At 39.6% G+C, this 17,861-nt stretch overlaps 2 protein-coding genes across 3 annotated transcripts; one reads left to right on the top strand and one right to left on the bottom strand.

Annotated features, from left to right (window-relative positions):
• Positions 1–2,222: 2,222 nt before the first annotated feature.
• LOC306700067 (uncharacterized protein) lies at positions 2,223–7,745 on the bottom strand. Of its 2 annotated transcripts, none has more exons than XM_079164960.1 (5): positions 7,534–7,745; positions 5,322–5,486; positions 4,583–4,721; positions 4,094–4,201; positions 2,223–3,688 (listed from the first exon to the last, which is right to left on the bottom strand). In XM_079164960.1, the coding sequence occupies exons 2-5, from the start codon at positions 5,465–5,467 to the stop codon at positions 2,627–2,629; spliced, it is 1,455 nt and encodes a 484-aa protein (XP_079021086.1). In that variant the 5' UTR covers positions 5,468–5,486; positions 7,534–7,745; the 3' UTR covers positions 2,223–2,626. The 2 variants fall into 2 exon arrangements, with proteins under 2 accessions (XP_079021086.1, XP_079021087.1); XM_079164961.1 differs by lacking the exon at positions 7,534–7,745 and adding an exon at positions 6,801–6,924.
• Positions 7,746–12,769: 5,024 nt separating this feature from the next.
• On the top strand, positions 12,770–17,266 carry LOC306699694 (uncharacterized protein). The gene is made up of 11 exons (XM_079164410.1): positions 12,770–12,839; positions 13,413–13,443; positions 13,595–14,052; positions 14,746–14,802; positions 14,951–14,980; positions 15,160–15,420; positions 15,901–15,939; positions 16,091–16,153; positions 16,254–16,294; positions 16,511–16,527; positions 16,780–17,266. The coding sequence occupies exons 1-11, from the start codon at positions 12,797–12,799 to the stop codon at positions 16,790–16,792; spliced, it is 1,053 nt and encodes a 350-aa protein (XP_079020536.1). The 5' UTR covers positions 12,770–12,796; the 3' UTR covers positions 16,793–17,266.
• The last annotated feature ends 595 nt before the right edge of the window (positions 17,267–17,861 follow it).

Raw genomic sequence — 17,861 nt, 5'->3', positions numbered from 1 at the left:
CAGCAATACTTATCTCGTCAATTCATGAGCACTTTTCTCATAATTCTGAGCAAATGATCTAGAAATAAGACGGGCAAATAAGTCATGCAAGTTATTCATTGTCAAGTCTGTTTCCTAACAATGGACCCAAACTCAAAGAGATGTTGACATTAACGGTCCTGCAAACTAAAATATATAATATATTAAATATATGATTTAAACAAAATGGAGGAAAAGTACAAAAAACCTAAAGGAGCATCTTGAAAATGTATATTCCAATGATAGAAGTGACTTGAGCCGGAATAAAATGATTATAAAACTCCAATAAAGTGTAAATGACAAAGGAAAACCGAATATAGATGTTTGTTTCTTTTTAACAAGCCATGTTGTCTATCAATGATAGACTAACTGCATGTAATTTATTGTCACATAAGATAATACTCTGTCGCTAACTTCTCCGACTTGTTACTGGAACAGGGCCAACTCGGGTGTGATGTCATTCCCAGCTTTGATTTCCGACGTCCGAGATAAATGGAGCGCAGCATTAGATAAGACCTCATATCAGCAAAACTAATGACATTCCCATCTACTTTGTGTTTAGTGGTATTTAGCAAATGGTAGAATGCTATCATGCTACGTCTACACCTGCTGGACCGAAGCACGTTAGCATTGTTTGACATCTTGTTTTCGAAAGCAGACTGTCATCACTATGTCGGGTCACCCTGGTAACTGTTCTTCAATTCATCATGCGATGATGGCAGGCTGAATGAGGAAGATGATGTGAAATTAAAAAGAAAAGTCAGTGCATGCAGAGACCTTTGTACTCCTAAACTCTGCAGAGGAAACCACACATCCCACTTCCTCTCGATGTGTGGCGTAGATAGACTGAAGGATTAACATCTCCAGATCCACAGATAAGTGAGAGAAATAAATCCATGCAGGCTGAAGCTGTTGACAGAGAAAATTAAGTTTACCTTTATGTGGAGAGTTCTCAAAGGCTCACTTCTGACACTTGAGAGCTGATGCCCTTGTGACAAAGACGGCCTGTGAATCTCAGATTATGCAGAAAAGCAAAAAATACAATTTTGCAATTTTGAAACAGTGAGCACAGTTCAGTGCAGTCTGCAGCATTTTAAGGCACCCTGCATGTGCGGATTACCAGAGGGTGGTGGGGTCAGACGCAGTTCATTACTGCAGCAGTGTTGCACAAAAACAAAGGGATAGACCGTCAAACAGGCTCCTCTGGGTTTTTTTAAAAAGGTCAGTAGAATTAGAAAACAATTCCTTTGGTTTGCAAAACCTTTAAAAAGTGTTGTTTTAACAATTGAGATATATTTTAAAATATATACACAGAGAGTGATTGATGCACAGTGGCTGATAGTACAGCCAAGACTTTAGGAGGATACCTAAATTATGCTCAGGATGACTTAAACATTTAAAGTGAGTCAGCCTCATACCTACCTAAAGGTGAAAGACGATCACACTCTTCTGGTTTGCTTGGAAAACAAAATTTGTGAGTTTTTTTTTCTCTTTATTTTACAACTTAAATCTCAGAGAATATTTCTTTCTCATAAATGTACGACTTTAATCTCTGAAATTCTGACAATATCACCCCCTACCCCGGCTCCGTATTTATTTTTGTATCTTCAATGGCCCTAATACGCCGTTGTAGGTCTCTGCATGTGTTGTCTACATTTGGTTGCAAATGCACAATGTGCTCAAGAGCCTTAAGAAAGACTGTTATGAACCAAGTTAGGGAAAGATTGAATGAAATATGTAATTTCGCCACAAAATCAATATGACGGAAAATCTATTTACCGATGTTACTCCTTGCAGTTCAGGAGCAACGGGCCAAAGTCAAACAAAACACAAATATTTCAGTGACTGACACATTTAGCAATATTAACATATTTTCATTGTTCAGTCAATAGGATGAAATGTGGACAGAGACTTTCTTGACCCATGGAAGATGGATGTAGCTTGTAAATATTGGACTTAATGAAAATCAGTTTCACCTGTATTATATTATAGTATATATAGTATATTGTTGTGTGCTACTAGCCCATGTTGTCTGATTCTGATTTCAGTAACTACTTTTGTTTTTATCAATTATAGTGTTGGCTTCTTTTCATTACTTGCTCAGATGTTTTTCTTATTACTAAAACAGCTAAAGTAATGACAATCTAATGAAAAAACAGTTGCAATAAATACAGAAATAAAGCATCCCAAAGAAACAAAATCTATAAATTGAGATTTCTGAATTTATTTACATACATACACATAAACATAATGTATGAGCCTTGTTCACAGTCTTATGCATTCAGATGCTGAAAAACATTCACAGGTTGTTGTTTGTGCCTACAGATTTTTCATTCTTGGCAAGTAAATGAGCTATCAATCAAATTCCAAACATGGCTGAACATAATGCACAACCAAAGCCATTTCAAGATGTCTTCTCATTGTGTTTTTTTATTTTACGTGTGCTAAAAAACAGATGCCTACTGTAACTTAATCTCGGTTTACTCTTCTGCACAGTTGAAATGTATTTTACGCGCTCTCTTAAGAAAATACCAAAAGTTAGTTGACCCTGAACTAACCGTTTAACCAGCTTACGTAATCATCCGCCGAACGACAAATCCTCAAACTCTTAGTCTGACTTGGTATTATACTTGACGTCGTCGAACTTGACTATCTTCCCATCACGAGTCACCACCTCCTTCTGCTCCCATGTTTCAACCTCCCCGTTTTTCTCCTCAAAGCGCCGCACCACCACCCTGCCTGTTGTGGGCAGGTTGCAGGGCAGATCGAATTTCATTTTCAGGAAGTCTTGGGTAAGCTCGGATCCGCCTGTCCGGACGGGAGCCTGGTTTTTGTTCCTGTCCTCTGCCCTCTGAGGGGTAGGAGGGAGGTGCAATGCGGCTTGAGGCCGCAAAGCTTGAAAGTGTGGTTTGGGTGAGCGTTCCCATTTCAGCGGTGATGGAGACTTGTGGAGTGGTAATGGATCACTTTTAGGTGACTCAGCTCTGGTCATTGGCATTCGGTCCCTGTTAAAGGGTGACGGAGCTCTGTTCATTGGTGATTGGTCCCTGTTAAACGGTGAAGGAGCTCTGTTCATTGGTGATTGGTCCCTGTTAAACGGTGAAGGAGCTCTGTGCATTGGTGATGGGTCCCTTTTGAACGGTGAAGGAGCTCTGTGCATTGGTGATGGGTCCCTTTTGAACGGTGAAGGAGCTCTGTGCATTGGCGATAGATCTCTTTTCGCTGGAGATGCTCCTCTGTCCACTGGTGACAGAGACGTGTTTCTGACATTAATGTGAGGTGAAGGTACCTTAATCTGCTCTTTTTGAACGGGTGTATCTACACCTGCGGCACTTCGTATCTCACTAATGACCCCGCCCATGGACGCCCTCAGAGAAGGGTTGGGGTCCACCATCCTGCACACAGCATGGGAGTACGGCAGATCCTTCATGATCTCCTTGATCTTGGCGGGACAGACGCTGGGCGTGTGAAGTCGAATCCGGGCACAGAGCTCAGCGATGATCTTACCCATGGCCCACACGTCTGAGCGCTGGTTCCTCTGGCTGCCCCTGTGCACCTCGGGGGCTGAGTAGGCCGGGTTCCCCATGTTAATGGCAGAGTTGAGGCCATATTTGTAGAACTTGGCCAGTCCCAGGTCGATGATGACGGCTCTATTCGTTTCATGCTCCACCTGGAGGACAAATGATGTTTAGTCTGTTTGAAATATCGTCTTATAAAATTTCAAAAGAGTTCACAGAGCTTTAGAAGTGGGATAACGTACAAGACGGCCATCATTCAGCTTCACCCTCCCCCCAGTGATTATAAGTTTCACGGAATAGTCCATCAGCCTAGTTTAGCATGTTAGCATGGTAATATATTTCAACGTGTGTTTTCTTAAATTGCAGTGCATTGAGCTCTCTCAGCCACCGTAGAATGTATTTTATGTATCTCTGTTTTCCTGGTATCTTGTCTGCAGCAATCAGGTGCCCAGACAAATTGCAGTGGGATAATGTAAAGAGCTAATTTCATTCTTTTTGACTGCAGAATGGCAGCACTTTCCTCGCATGTTGACAGGTTGACAGGTGCCTCCACTCACCATGATGTTTTCAGGCTTGAGATCTTGATGGACAATATCTCTGGAGTGGAGGTGAAGCAGCCCTTCACACATGCCGAGGATGATCGTGCCTTTAACAGACGGAGACACCTGCAGAGGCACAAATATGAGATCAAGTTTAGCTTGGCTAGCATCAAGTATCTCAAACATAGAATATAAACCAACTTCCTCATATTGAGTTGCACACCCTTTACCTTCAGGCCTGAATAAAACGGCTTTTCTGAAGCCATTAATAAACCTCAAGCATGAGATAATATTATGATGACTCTGAGACTGAGGTTTGGTCCGTAAAAGAAGACTTTTATCCTAAACCGATGCTTCTTTATTTAATGGAGAAAAAAAATGTCATCATGGCCAAATTGGGTTTATACTGAATGTGAATGTGGTTTTACAATTGATTGTACTGTCGGTCCTACTATCCTTAAGTTCACCTTGCATCATATAACTTCTGTCTGTGGATGATAACTTTACCTTTATTTTAGATTTTGCTGCTTTGAAGATGGTGGTCTCCAGGTCCTCTCCGAAGATAAACTCGAGAGGAATGACCCATTTTCCGTCTTTGAGATTTATGTTGCCCAGAAGCTTCACTATGTTGGGATGAGTTGCCTTGCTGCAGATAAGTGGCAGCAAGTCATGGAGGGGAAGAGAAATTGACAAATCAGCATAAATGAAGAACCAAATAAATACTTACTGGGTACCCTTAGAAGTAATGGGAAAGAAGGGGTGAAAACTATTTCATTAAAAGTACTTTTTCAATCAATCCTCCACTGCCAAAAATGCAAATTAAAGGTTTAGCCAGATGTTTTGTTCACTAAAAATAATTTTAACAATATTTAAAATAAAAAGCACTTTACATACAAAACTTTTCACAATAACATTTTCCAAATATTTTTTTTTAAGAATTAAAAAAATAAATGATTTACCGTAAAACAAAAATACTAACAATATCGATATGTACACTGGGTATTTTTTATATATATATTTTTAATTATCTTTCTTATGAGAAATTATCCATTGTGCTGCATGAGACCAGAGGAGTACACATTTTGGTTGTGATGGCCAACAATAATCTTGTATCTTCAAGTATTTCTACCTTTTGTTTCCGTCTCTTTTTTATGCTAGAACATTCAGCTTCTCAGTGCCCCCTTTTACTCTTCTACTCTTCCATTTTTCTGAGTGTGCTAACATTATCAAAACCACTTGTACTTACTTGTACACTTCACACTCTCTCTCCAGGTCCTTCTTAGTGATGAGATGTACGGGGACCTTCTTTATCGCAGCCCAGGTATCGTTGTACTTCTGCTTGTACACCTTCCCAAAGCAGCCCTCTGCGAGAGTGTCGGTGGAGTACGCCATCAAGGCCACGACGGGACGACTGCAGGGTGAGGGTGAGGGTGAGGTCAATTTAATAATCATGTTGAAGCTCAGACCAAACAATGTTATTAGAAGTTGCTAAACTGCCGAAAAACCTAATTTCCTGCACTAAATGCCAGTTTGGTGAAGAACAAAATGTATTGTTTGTTGTTTGATATGATCAGAAATGATTGAATATTTTTGATGCTATCTAGTAGATGTCCTGCTCTTGTCGTTTGTTCTTTCAAGGGTCTTGTTTATCAGTGCTGTTACTGTTTGTCAATGCAGCTTCACTACGTTTTGTAAATGTTGCTGTTATTTTTGGGACTTTCCTCTTCGTCACCTTGCGTAAAACAAGTCAGACTGGAGCTACACTGTTGATCACGGTTAAAAAGGCAACCAAACCAACTCAGATTTAACTCAATTCCAACTATCAGTGTTCATCAGGTGTATTTTTCATCTTATAGAAAGCAAACAAACTTTAAAAAGTTTCAATATTGGAAATAGTATTTTCACTTTATACTTCAACTCCACTACATTTCAGGGCTTTATACTGTAATTGTTACACTACTACATTTATCTTTCTTTGAAGATAAAGGACTAAACATAGTATAGCTAATATATAAGTAGCTAATAGAATACACATTTCAGTTTAAATCATCCAACAGTTAAACCTTAAATGCCTTAAATGCGTTTGTTTTAATAATCTAATACTATAATATAACACTAACTGGAGCCATTATGTCACAGAATGAGTACTTTTGATACTTTAAATACGTTTTGCTGCTAATACTTGTGTACTTTACTTTCATTTGAAATGCATGACTTCTACTTTATTGTGAATTAGTTTTAGTTTTAGGTATCGCTATTTTTACTTAAGTAAAAGAAGACACGACACTTCTTCCACCGCTAACAGTCTCCATGAAATCATGTAATCAACATCAAACATAATGAGATTCACCAGCTTTCTACTTAACCACAGAGATATTGTCTGTCTCTACACGTACTGTCTCTCTTATACAAGCTTCCTTTCAGCAAGATTAGACCTGTCAACAGTCTGTCAGAGCGAAGAGGTTGAACTTCTCAGAAAGGGTGCGTTACCTCTATTATGTAAGACTGGTTCTGGGATTCTTCAGAAAGTCGGAGCCTGATAATCCGACTAAACTGTCTTTTGGTTTCACTTATTAACTGGAATCAATATCTGAATCACTGAACAAAGTAGAGACACTATGTGGGCGGTTATTCAAAAAGTCTGGAACCAGGATATCCTGAATCCTACAGTAAACAAACAAAAAAAAACCTGAACATGAATAAATAATGCCAGAAAGCAGCTCACCTGAGTGACCGCACAAATGAACCCACACTGAGTCTGTTGTGTAAATAACAGCTCCCATGTGTGGATCTAAACAGACATTTCTATAGTTTTAAGAACTCGGAAGCGTGGCCTCCAGTCAGCAGCACCTTCTGCACAGACTTTGAGCTGTGTGTTGTAGGACAGAGATATTTAAAAAGCTGACAAACTAGTAAGTCCACAAGAGGAAGAAAAAAATGTTTGTCTTTGCAACAGCCAGAGCACAAACTTGGCAGCACATACAAAAAGAAAAAGGCACGTTTAAGTTCAGGCCAATAGCTTGAGTCTGAATACTCGTATCTGAGATGAGTATTCATAGTCTCTCAGATACTACGAGTATTCATAGTCACGCAGATACTACGAGTATTCATAGTCACGCAGATACTACGAGTATTCATTGTCATAGTATCTGAGAGACTACAGTCAGTCACCTTACAGTCATTAATATTCACACGGACAGACTGAGGATGTTAGAAGAAACATATAATAACCAGTAAAGACATGAAAGGCAAACCCACACTGTTCAATAAAGACATTTGTGGAGCAATTAGAACCTCTTTCAGTGATTTAATCTAGTTGATCCAGAGACAGACTAGGACGATTTATACAAAACAGGAAGGAAACAAAGTGTGAAAAGGTTCTTCGTCAATTTAATTAAAATGTTCCAAAAGTGGATAAATCTATGTTGTCCTATGTTGTACCACAGAAGTCTGCTTACCTTTTTGCTGTAGAGGGAAAGCTGCTGTGTCAGGTCTGAACATGGATTCACATAGTTGCCTCTCTTTATACCTGTTCAACGCCTTCTTGTCTCTTCTCCATCTCCTCCAGCAAAGCAGGCACGCCTGAGCGCTGCGGGTCAGGAATGTGAAACACACAACAAAGTAATATACCGTGGAACCAATGAGAATGGCACATGTGTGATAAGCAGAAGACCACGTGACTGTGTGGGTTGCAGCCAAGATGAAGCGGAGGGGGTTTTCCCTCACCCATGACCAGGTGGAAAATACAGGAGCAGCATCTATAATATTATCTAATATAGTAAACCTAATATAGTGCTTAGGTTAGACTGCATATGAGAGCCACAGGCGGATTATAAAACAGTGGGCACAGACACTTAACCCTTTAAGTACTATAATTATGACAGGCCGCCTGGTCCTTTTTGTCTTTTTTCTTCAATAAATGTTTTTTCAAAATCTGGCAAGTATTTGTCATTATTATATGTTATAAATGCTTAAAACAGTGTGTAATAACAAAAAAGTAAAAAAACGGATTTGAATTTTCATCAGGTTTCTCTTTCTAAACAATTGTAAATGTACATAAAGAAAACTTTTGAGATTACAAAAATGAAACTCGACCTATTTTACACCTTCTCAAACACCTTCTTGTTTGCTTTCAGTGTCCGTGTTACAGGTTGTTATATGTGTCCATGTCTAGGTGGTTTTTTTAGCTGCAGGGGTAGTCCCTGAAGCAGTTCCTTTCCAGCTGAAGCCAGAACCCAACCTTGCACTCCTCACACATCCAGGGTGTGCTTTTATGGCAGTGAGTGCACTGTTTCCTCCCCAGGCTTGCCTGCTGTCTTTTCCCAGTGTCCTCTCTTTTGTTGGTGGGGACAGGAACGTGGCCTTGAGTGGGGGGCTTGGGTGGGCCAGCCAGTGGCACGGCAAGCAGCTTTGCACACAGCTCCTCCTGGAAAGCCTGGCGTGTCATTGGCTTCTGCTGCTGCCTCATGCTGAGCTCCTTGTGCACAATAAAAGCTGTTTGTGACAGCAATGTCCAAAAGGTGCTGAAAAAAAAAAACTGTCACGGGCCATCTCTTTGTTTTTCTGTGTCTTCTGCCACCGCAGGACAGTCTCCTCTGTGTATACAGGATGGACAGTTGTGCAGATGGAGACCTCCCTGGTGTCCATCCATTTTACAAAGAGAACCTGATGGAGCCTCTCCTTGATTTTACATTAGATTACATTACAGTCATTTAGCAGACACTTTTATCCGAAGCGACTTACAATTCAGATTCTATCGCACCGTAGGCACAGCTACGGGAGCAATTTTGGGGGTTAAGTGTCTTGCTCAAGGACACATCAACATGCTAGATATGCAGAGTATGCAAACTGTATTACTTACTGTGGTTGAGATGGCGACACTCCCCCTGTCCATCCTCCTCCACAGATCTCCACGGGACTTTCCTCTTCCTGGTAGATCTCGACATTTCTCCTTCCACTATTTACTAAATGACTACCAATGAAATCTATAAAAAGATGAACTATGGTGAAAACACTGCAAGAAACACTCCAAAACTCTCAGAAACAATACTGATACTATTATTTACAACACCAACATTTTATTTACAAAGAAAACACCGCTATAATACTCACAAGTTGTACTCTCACTCTCCGCTGCTGCTTTCCCCCTCTGCTCACTTCCACCCCTCCCCTACAGGCAATTCCACCACTGGGAATGTATAGATCAATGGAAAGCTCCACTTCTCAGCTTTCAGAATCAGTTTGAATTATTGAAGCATGTCACTTTCTGTCTCCGGCGACAGTGTTCGTTCTAAAAGGGACACATACCGACTTCTGTGACGTTTGTGGTTTTGCATCAGGAAGGAAATGTCAGTCCACCTCACATCTTAACAAGAGACGGTCCTCCCAAGACGAACGACTGCATCAGTCCTTTTAGCAAATTCCCCCAAACAACACATGTTTATGTTGAAGTGCTTCAGTGGCCGTGGTAGTTATGACGGCAGCAAAAGAGGAAATGAAGGTGAAGTTGTTAGTTGTCAGATACAGATAATCGTGGTACCCAGAGAATAAATCCCATTGATGTTGGTGACCCCCTGATTATTGCTTTGGCGCCCCAGTGAGGTCGACATTTGTGGCTTTTAAGTGAAATGTCTCCACAACTACTTCCATTCATTTTTGGAAGACTTGATGGCATGATCCCATACAAGCAAACAAATCATTCTGTGTTTGGGCGGCTACTATTCATTCATTTTAGAGTATAGGAGTGCATTCGGGGGTCTTCGAATCAGCTTTTTCCATAACCCCTTCTTTCCATTTTATTATTTATTCATTTCTATTAATTCATCATCAGCTTTTATTTGACCTCAGTATTTTTTAAATCCTGGTTACAGACCTGCCTGCCAGGACTGTTTCAGTAACGTCATGAGATCAGGAACTGAATGGACGACTCCACAGGTCTGCAAATAGAAACAATTTCACCGGCATTATTGATGACATTTCAACAGGAATGATGCGGATGCAGAGAAAACGATTGAAGGACAATGAAAGTGATCGCCGAAAGTCGGCCAGGGTAGCAGAGAGAGAGCGAGGGAGAAAGAGGAAGTGTAGGGTTTGTCAAGCTACAATATGATTTACTTTGTGCTTCTTCAATGCATTAATAGACATATTTAAGTCAAACTAAAAACGGTGTAATGCTTCGGGGTAAGTTGTGTTCACATGTTTATTTGGAGCGGTCGGCTTGTGATCATCCAGGTATTACACGGGCCTCTCTTTCACTTTTTCGTCCGGTTTGTTGCACATTATGAAACGTTAATCTAGTCCCATGTGTTGTTGATGGTGGTTCTAACTTGTAACGTGTCTTCTGGGGAATTAGAGTCCCTTTAAAACTAAACCGAATTTTCTTGCACAGAAAGCTGCTGCATCAGGTCTGAACATGGATTCACATATAGTTGCCTCTCTTTATACCTGCTCAACAGCCTTCTTGTCTCTTCTCCATTTCTTCCAGCGAAGCAGGCACGACTGAGCGCTGCAGGTCAGGAATGTGACACACACAATAAAGTAATGTACTGTGGAACCAATGAGAATGGAACATGGCTGATTAACAGAAGGGCATGTGACTGTGTGGATGAGGTTGCACTGAGGCAGCCAAGATGAGGTGGAGGGGATATTCCCACGCCCATGACCAGGTGGAAAATACAGGAGCAGCACCTATAATATAATCTAATAGCCCTAATATAGTGCTTAGTTAGACTGTATGTAAGAGCCACACACGGATTATAAAACAGTGGGCACAGACTCTTAAGAGCCCCTTCCCCTGTTAACACTCCCCACTAGCATTCAAAGTCGTTTTGCATCAGGGAGGCAAAGTCGTACCAGAAACCTCACATTTTCACAAGTGTCCTTCCAAAATGAACTTCAGCATCAGTCCTTTCATTAAATGCCCCGAAGCAACATATGTTAACGGTTTATTGGATGGATGCCATGAGATGTTATACAGACATATTCGTGGTACCCAGAGGATGAATCCCACTGACGTTGGTGACCCCCTGACCTTTTCTTGGCGCCACCATGAGATTGACATTTGTGGTTTGGAGTGAAATGTCTCAATTATATCCATTCGTTTTTGGTGGGCATTCATGTTCCACTCAGGATAAATTGTGATAACTTTGGTGATTCATTCACTTTTTAATTCAGACGACAAGAAATGAGGGGAGAGAGAAGGGGAATGGCAAAAAAAAAGGTCCCCGTTTGTGGTTCATGGTCGGCGCTTTAACCTCGAGGCCACCAGGGAACCAATAGTTTTGTTCATAATCAATTACAGCCTCAGTTGTAATTTGTGTTTTGTTCTAATTACCAAAAGTTAGCATCCTTACATGCTGAACTAAGATTGTGAACATTGTACATGCTAATCGTCAGCATGTTAGTATTGTCATTGTGAGCGCTAGTATGGCTGTAGTGGTTGTTGGTTGAAGAGCATACTGTACAAATTGTTATAGTAAACCATAAAAAACAGGTCTCTTCAAGCAGAGCTGTTCTGCTGACAGACATCTAAATTGCTTCACTAATTTGAATGTAGCCTTACTATGCCCTAAGTATGCAGGGCCCTTCTGGAGGCGGGGCGACGAAGGCGGATCCCCTCTGGAGGCAGGGTCTGAACCCAGAACTGGGTTGCAGGAACTCTGGACCGGACTCTGGCAACAGGAAGTCTAGACCGGACAGTGCATCAACAGGGGTGGCTGACTGACAGGACCCCTCCGGAACCCGGCCATTGAGACTTGGGGCCAGGGAAGACAGCCGGCAACAGATGACCTGGCTGTTGTTAGGACCAGTGTTTGCTGCCAGACTGCCAACAGGCCACGAGGAACTGGCTCAGACGGCTGACACAAGAACTGGAGCGACGTCTGCAACGGAGTTGGTGAGACTGGAGAAACTAATCAGGGTGGGGCAGACAGGAAGTACACAGGGGAGAGTAAAGTTATTAAAAAAAAGAACAGGAAACACCAAACCTGTACGAATAACATTAAACAAAGAAAAAACAAACAAAAGACCCAAAACACAAATCCTCTAACAGATGCAACACGGGCGAGTCTTCACACAAAAAGTCATAAGGGCTCCAGTGTGACATCGTAGTAGTTTCATCACATCAAAAAGCTGGTGACACAAGTATCAGCTTCCTGCTGTAACCACAGCACTTGAATAACATCTTTAACAGCAAAATCCAGCGCAAGTCTATTTTGTCTTCCATTAAAGTCTATCTTTAGTGTTGTCCAACGTCTTAATATAAGCCTCACAATGAGATTGCTCTTTTATCGTGACATGAAACAAACTGAACTCCGGGACAGATGTACTGTCCTGTCTTGTCTTGTCTAGAAATGACTCCATCTTCTTCAGTCTCCCTAGTTCTCCCTAAGGTCTCTTCCTCTTTTCTCTCCGTCAAAGGGGTTTTTGGGGGGAGTTTTCCGTGACAGAGGATGTTGTATGTGTAGAGATTGTAAAGCCCTCTGAGGCTAATTTGTAATTTGTGATTTTGGGCTGTGCAAAAATAAATGAATTGAAAGAGTGCAAACAAATAAAACAGACAGAGTTAATTAAAGATCTTTTCCACCAGATGGAGATATTGTATATTATTAGGTTGAAGTCAGAGCTGCCATTTGCAGCACTCACTTCCTGTTTGTCAGTACGTTAGCAAGACAGGTTGTTTGCAACAGCTTATTTTCTGTGCCCATCCTCGTTTGATAAAAAATGACCGACCCAAGGGATTACTTTTTACATCCTCGACAACAAAGTAAGTTTGATTATTTAAATTCCAGCATTTGACTGCTTATGGGAATAGAAAAGCGTTTTCTTTATGAGGCCTGCTGTATGTTTCATTCATTCTAGACCTGAGAACCGGCTTTATCAAGATTTCGGTCTGTGCCCTCTGAGGACTAAACTCACATCGTTTTTGATCAAATCACTGGTTCTGTTAACAACTGAGACCCAAGACATTATTTTGTTTGTGTTTTTAAAAGTTTGCCAAACTAACTGTGAAATAAACAACACGAGGAGCATGTGTCGCAGTTGTAATTACATTCCTATGGAGGCAAATTTAGTGTCGCAATGTTGCGCCTTTTTTTAACCACACTACCATTATTATTGTTTCATTTCAGCTTGTTTCTAAGGATCAACATTAGAGAGTCAACTTTTTTATCAGCAGAGCAGATTATTCTACAAAATAAATTTGCCTGACTATATTTTTTTCGAGTAATTTAATGTGATCAGTGCTTCAGACAAAAACGAAAGCATAATGTTTTGTAAATAATAACCATTATTAGTCGTTTAACGTAGTTTAACTTGTTTTTATGTTTTACTCTTGAAGCTGGCCGGGGCCTGCACACCCAGGAGATCTTGTTTGGATGAATCTGTATGTCTATGCATTGCTTGATCAGTAATGGCTGCTCATTCTGATGATAGCTGCTTATTGTATTTGTGAATTCAAGTATAATTTGATTCTCTGTTTTAATTTACTACGCATTTATTTCCCTTTTTTTTATGTTACAGCGATGCTGGCCTCTCCTCCAACATGGAGCACACATTCGATGTTAATTTGAATAAAAGTGCTTTGCCTGTGGAAGAAAAAGGCAGCTCTGTGATACCCATTCCTAAGTTAGATGTAGACATCTGTGAATGCCCTGCAAAGACAGGAAAGCTATGGCATGCTGCTGGCCCAAAGGCACACCCTGTCTCTGCTGAGGGGGAATTCATCAAACACCCCACTCTAGCTGTGGTTCAAACAAATAACTTTCCACCACAAACCCTGTCACAGAAGAGCCCAGAAGAGGAACATTTCAAGGTGTTACCCGCAACAGCCATTGCTGAGGAGCAGTCACATGCAGAGGTAGTAGGAGAAGGAAGCTGCACCAAGATGGACACCGGGTCAAAATGTCCTCCACTGGCTCCTGGAGCAGGAAGAAAAAGCCCCCAGCACAGGAAAAGAGCTGCTGGGAAGTACCAGAAACGTAATTAAACTAAAATTTGAATTGAATTTCTTGAATATAATCTTTTTCTTCCTTATTTTAATCATTTATTTTTTCACTAATATTGAAAGTATTTCAAACTTCATTCTGTTTTAGATATTTCTCATCATTGCATATATATTTCTGCGTATATACATAGTGCAAACTGTAAAAGAAAAACCTACACGTGTACAGTCTATTGCAGTTCAATACAACAGCTCTTCCATAAATTCTACCTTTACAAAGTTTATATTGTTTAGTTTTTTCTTGACATTGTCAGAAATGTGTTAATTCAATCATATGTTTATGATTGAGGTCATAGTTTGCGGTGGTGTTGTCCTGGACTACATTATATTGAGAGGCGTTTTTTTTATAATTTTTATTTTATTCTCTATTTACATTCATTAGGTTGGCAGAGTATTACAAACACCTCTCAATTTAATTCCAAGCAGTACAACACATCCCTATGACCTCAATACCAAAACATATAATTGAATTGATGCCTCATGAAAGTCGACTTTATGCTAGAACAGGATTTAGATCAGATTGTACAGGCGTACCTAATAAAGTGGCCACTGAGTGTATAATTCTCGTGTCTCAGTTATAATGTGATAATGTAATGTACTTTATAATAAGTGTAATACTACTACTTCATGCTGGGAATACATTTTTTATTAGTTTTGTCTGTATTTGCAGTGTGCCTTCTCGTTTGGATGGCATTCATACTTGTTCCTGTCTCTGAGGGCTTTCCTGGTACGTCAATTTATTTCTTTATTCAGGTGTAATGCCTTGAACAGGAGCAGAGAATTTTGTATATAATAATGCACTCTGAACACTGTTTTGAGCATGCACAGTATTTTTTAAACTGCTTGATATTTTCCTTATGTTATCTGCCATACAGGAGGTGCTAATCCTGCAGCAGAACAAAAGTGTAAGTTAAGACGTTTTGTAAACCTGTTGATTGAACCAAGTATTGTTAATATTTCAAATAATATAATAACAAGATTTCTTCGTGCACTCTTGCTCTAAAATGTAAATTTAAGCACATTTACACCAGCAGCTCTTTTTATATCTGTAACTCATCAATGTGTTTCTCTCTTTTGACTGCAGCTGACTGTTTTACCTGCAAGGACAAGGACAGATGCCCAAAGTTGATGAACATATTTGAAAGGGTTCACGACACTCCTCTGTACCACAGAGACCTGAATGAAACGTTTCCAGGATGCTCTGTAATCACTCTACCTCAAAACAAGAGTTGCTCTGTGTGCCGTGACCAATCCAGGATCGTCATCTTCTGCTCAGAGGATGTTGGACCAAAGATAGACGTGGAGGATAGCGATGGACATCACATTGATGTCATTCCTACAATCTGTACGTATAACATAAATGCATTGAACATGAATTGCTGCTGGTTTTAATCATTTGCTTGTCAAAAAAAGTCTAGACATCTAGGTTAAAACTGAGATAACTTTGGCTGAATAGAAAAACGTCTTTCAAACATTGGAGCTACATATAACTGTTGTTTCGGCAGTATTTCATTGTGCAAAAACTCCAAACTACACACTGAAATAGAGCCATTGGTATGATGTTGAAACAACAGTTATCTGGGTTTCCCCAGGGCATTGTTTTAGCCTCTGTGGTTAGCCACCTAAACCGTACGTTGCATTTTATCAGGTGATCAGTAGAATCAGCACATCTGTAAACATAACCTTTCTGAGGGTAGGATGTACAGTATTGCAGAATTACAGCATTAGTTGTAGCTTGGTGTACCTAATAAACTGTCAATGTAGTCTGTATGAGCTGGTGGTTATATGTTACCTACAGGTTTTTTATTTTTCATCCAAATTATAGATGGAAATCATCCAATCGATGCTTACTCTGTGGATAATGGTGAGGCGACATTTTCTGATACAACTATTTGTAAGATAACCCGTCATAAAATGTGCATAAAATGTGCATAAAATGTCAGTGTTTTTATTAAAAATAAAATGAGTAAATAAGGAGCTTTTGTGGAGTTTTGATGCTATTTTCATTTCTTTAGATGAGAAGCAGCAGACCCCCCCACGCACACGGGTTGGATTGATTTCTAGCTTTGCATTGTTTGGTATGTATCACTAGCACTGAATGTCAATTGAATACAGTCATTGATGAACGGCATTTTTTGCCTTGACCCAACATGACATCTTTGTTGTTTCATTTTGCAGTCGTCTCTTTGATCGTGGTGGGAGCGCGGGTGATTTACATTGTGAGTGTGACTCAATATTCACTGATCACACAACTTACATGTTAAATTGACAAACACAACTCAATTAATCAGGTTTCTGCACAAGTCACTGAAGTAATTCTATTTTAGGTCTTACATTGTCCCAGGTAAAATCTTATCAGTGCCATTGATAGGATTGTTTTGATATGGTAAGTCACATTCCACTATTTAAATCTGTTTTGTATTCTTTCCTTTTAGCACTGCAAGCAAAACGGGTAGGTACAGTCTGTTTTATTTTATTTCCTCATTGAGCCCATTCATCATTATCATTTCATAGTGAGAGAAACACATTTGGCATAAATCAAAATTTACCTAAACAGGATTTATACTAAATCTCACTCTGAATCTGACTTGCTGGAAGATATAAATTCCCAAAAATACAGTAGGCCCCCAAGTGGACTGTGAATATTGTTTATTCAACAGATTTATACTTGACACTCATATTTTTCCTTTTTTTATATTGAAAGAGGTGAACACTGAAGAACACTGAAGAAGACAGCAGTGTGCAGAAGCCATTCTCTTGCCATGCTTTAGCTGCCATAGAAAATAACAAGCCTGCAACTCCTGATTATTTTAATTATTGAATCATCTGCTGGTTAATTTCTTGATTGATACATATAATGGTTGGAGATGTCCAAAATGATGTCATGTTTTTTTTTTTTCGAACACTCACAATATTGAGTTCACTTTCACACAAGATGAAGAAAAGTAGCAAATCCTCCCAACTGATAAGCTAAGGATAAGGGGAGCTAAGGGGAGCTTTTGGTGTATTTTTCTTGATAATGACTCAAATGATTAATCGATTATAAAAAGTACCAGCAGATTACTTCTCTGTCATTTATTTAACCAATCAGCTTTTAGCTCTTCTTGTCGATAATGTTAGAAATTAGTGAGCTTTCTGCAAAAATTGCCTAACGCATATACATACTGTATGTACCTGCTGTCTTCATTAAAATGCACAAACTTCATATGGATTTGTCATTATTCATAACACAGTTAATAGGCAATGTAGTATTTTAAGTGATTTATTATGGTGGAAAAAGTACTCAGGTACTCTAACTTGAGCAAAAGTAGCAACACAGTGTAGAAATACAAATTGAAGTCATGTATTTCTTTTATACTGAAGTAAAAGTACAAATGTAGGCCTATACTTGCAACACAATATAGGTTTCTTAAAATAGCAAAAGTATAAGTATGTTTTATGCAGAATGGCCCATTTTCTAATAGTATATATTGGATTGTAATAATTGATGCATTAGAGGCACCATTTTAATGTTGCAGCTGGTAAAAGTTCACTCTATTCACTGCTTATCTATAATAATGTATTTGTTCATTACATTTTGTATTAATAACCTGCATCTGCAACGTAACTGGCTGGCAAATAAATGCAGTGAAGTATAAGGTAACAGAAAATGGAAATACTGAAGTACTTCAAAGTTGCACATTACTTGAGTAAATGTAGTTATTTTCCACCACTGTGAATATTATAACACCGTGCTACTGTACAGTGCAGTACTACTGGGCAACAGTCAGTGGTGCAATGTTACAA

This window comes from Pholis gunnellus, assembly GCF_910591455.1.
Source record: "Pholis gunnellus genome assembly, chromosome: 8".
In the NCBI taxonomy this organism is placed as follows: domain Eukaryota; kingdom Metazoa; phylum Chordata; class Actinopteri; order Perciformes; family Pholidae; genus Pholis; species Pholis gunnellus.
Note: the sequence above shows the minus strand (reverse complement) of the source record. Positions and strands in the feature narration are given on the sequence as shown.

Excerpts from the sequence above, each read along its gene's own strand:
- LOC306699694 (XM_079164410.1), top strand. The coding sequence starts at position 12,797 with ATGACCGACCCAAGGGATTACTTTTTACATCCTCGACAACAAA. Across the intron at positions 13,444-13,594 it reads CTGCACACCCAGGAGATCTT|CGATGCTGGCCTCTCCTCCA; the intron begins GTTTGGATGAAT and ends TTTATGTTACAG. Across the intron at positions 14,053-14,745 it reads TGCTGGGAAGTACCAGAAAC|TGTGCCTTCTCGTTTGGATG; the intron begins GTAATTAAACTA and ends CTGTATTTGCAG.
- LOC306700067 (XM_079164960.1), bottom strand. The coding sequence starts at position 5,467 with ATGGCGTACTCCACCGACACTCTCGCAGAGGGCTGCTTTGGGAAGGTG. Across the intron at positions 4,722-5,321 it reads AGAGAGTGTGAAGTGTACAA|CAAGGCAACTCATCCCAACA; the intron begins GTAAGTACAAGT and ends ACTTATCTGCAG. Across the intron at positions 4,202-4,582 it reads CAGCAAAATCTAAAATAAAG|GTGTCTCCGTCTGTTAAAGG; the intron begins GTAAAGTTATCA and ends GTGCCTCTGCAG.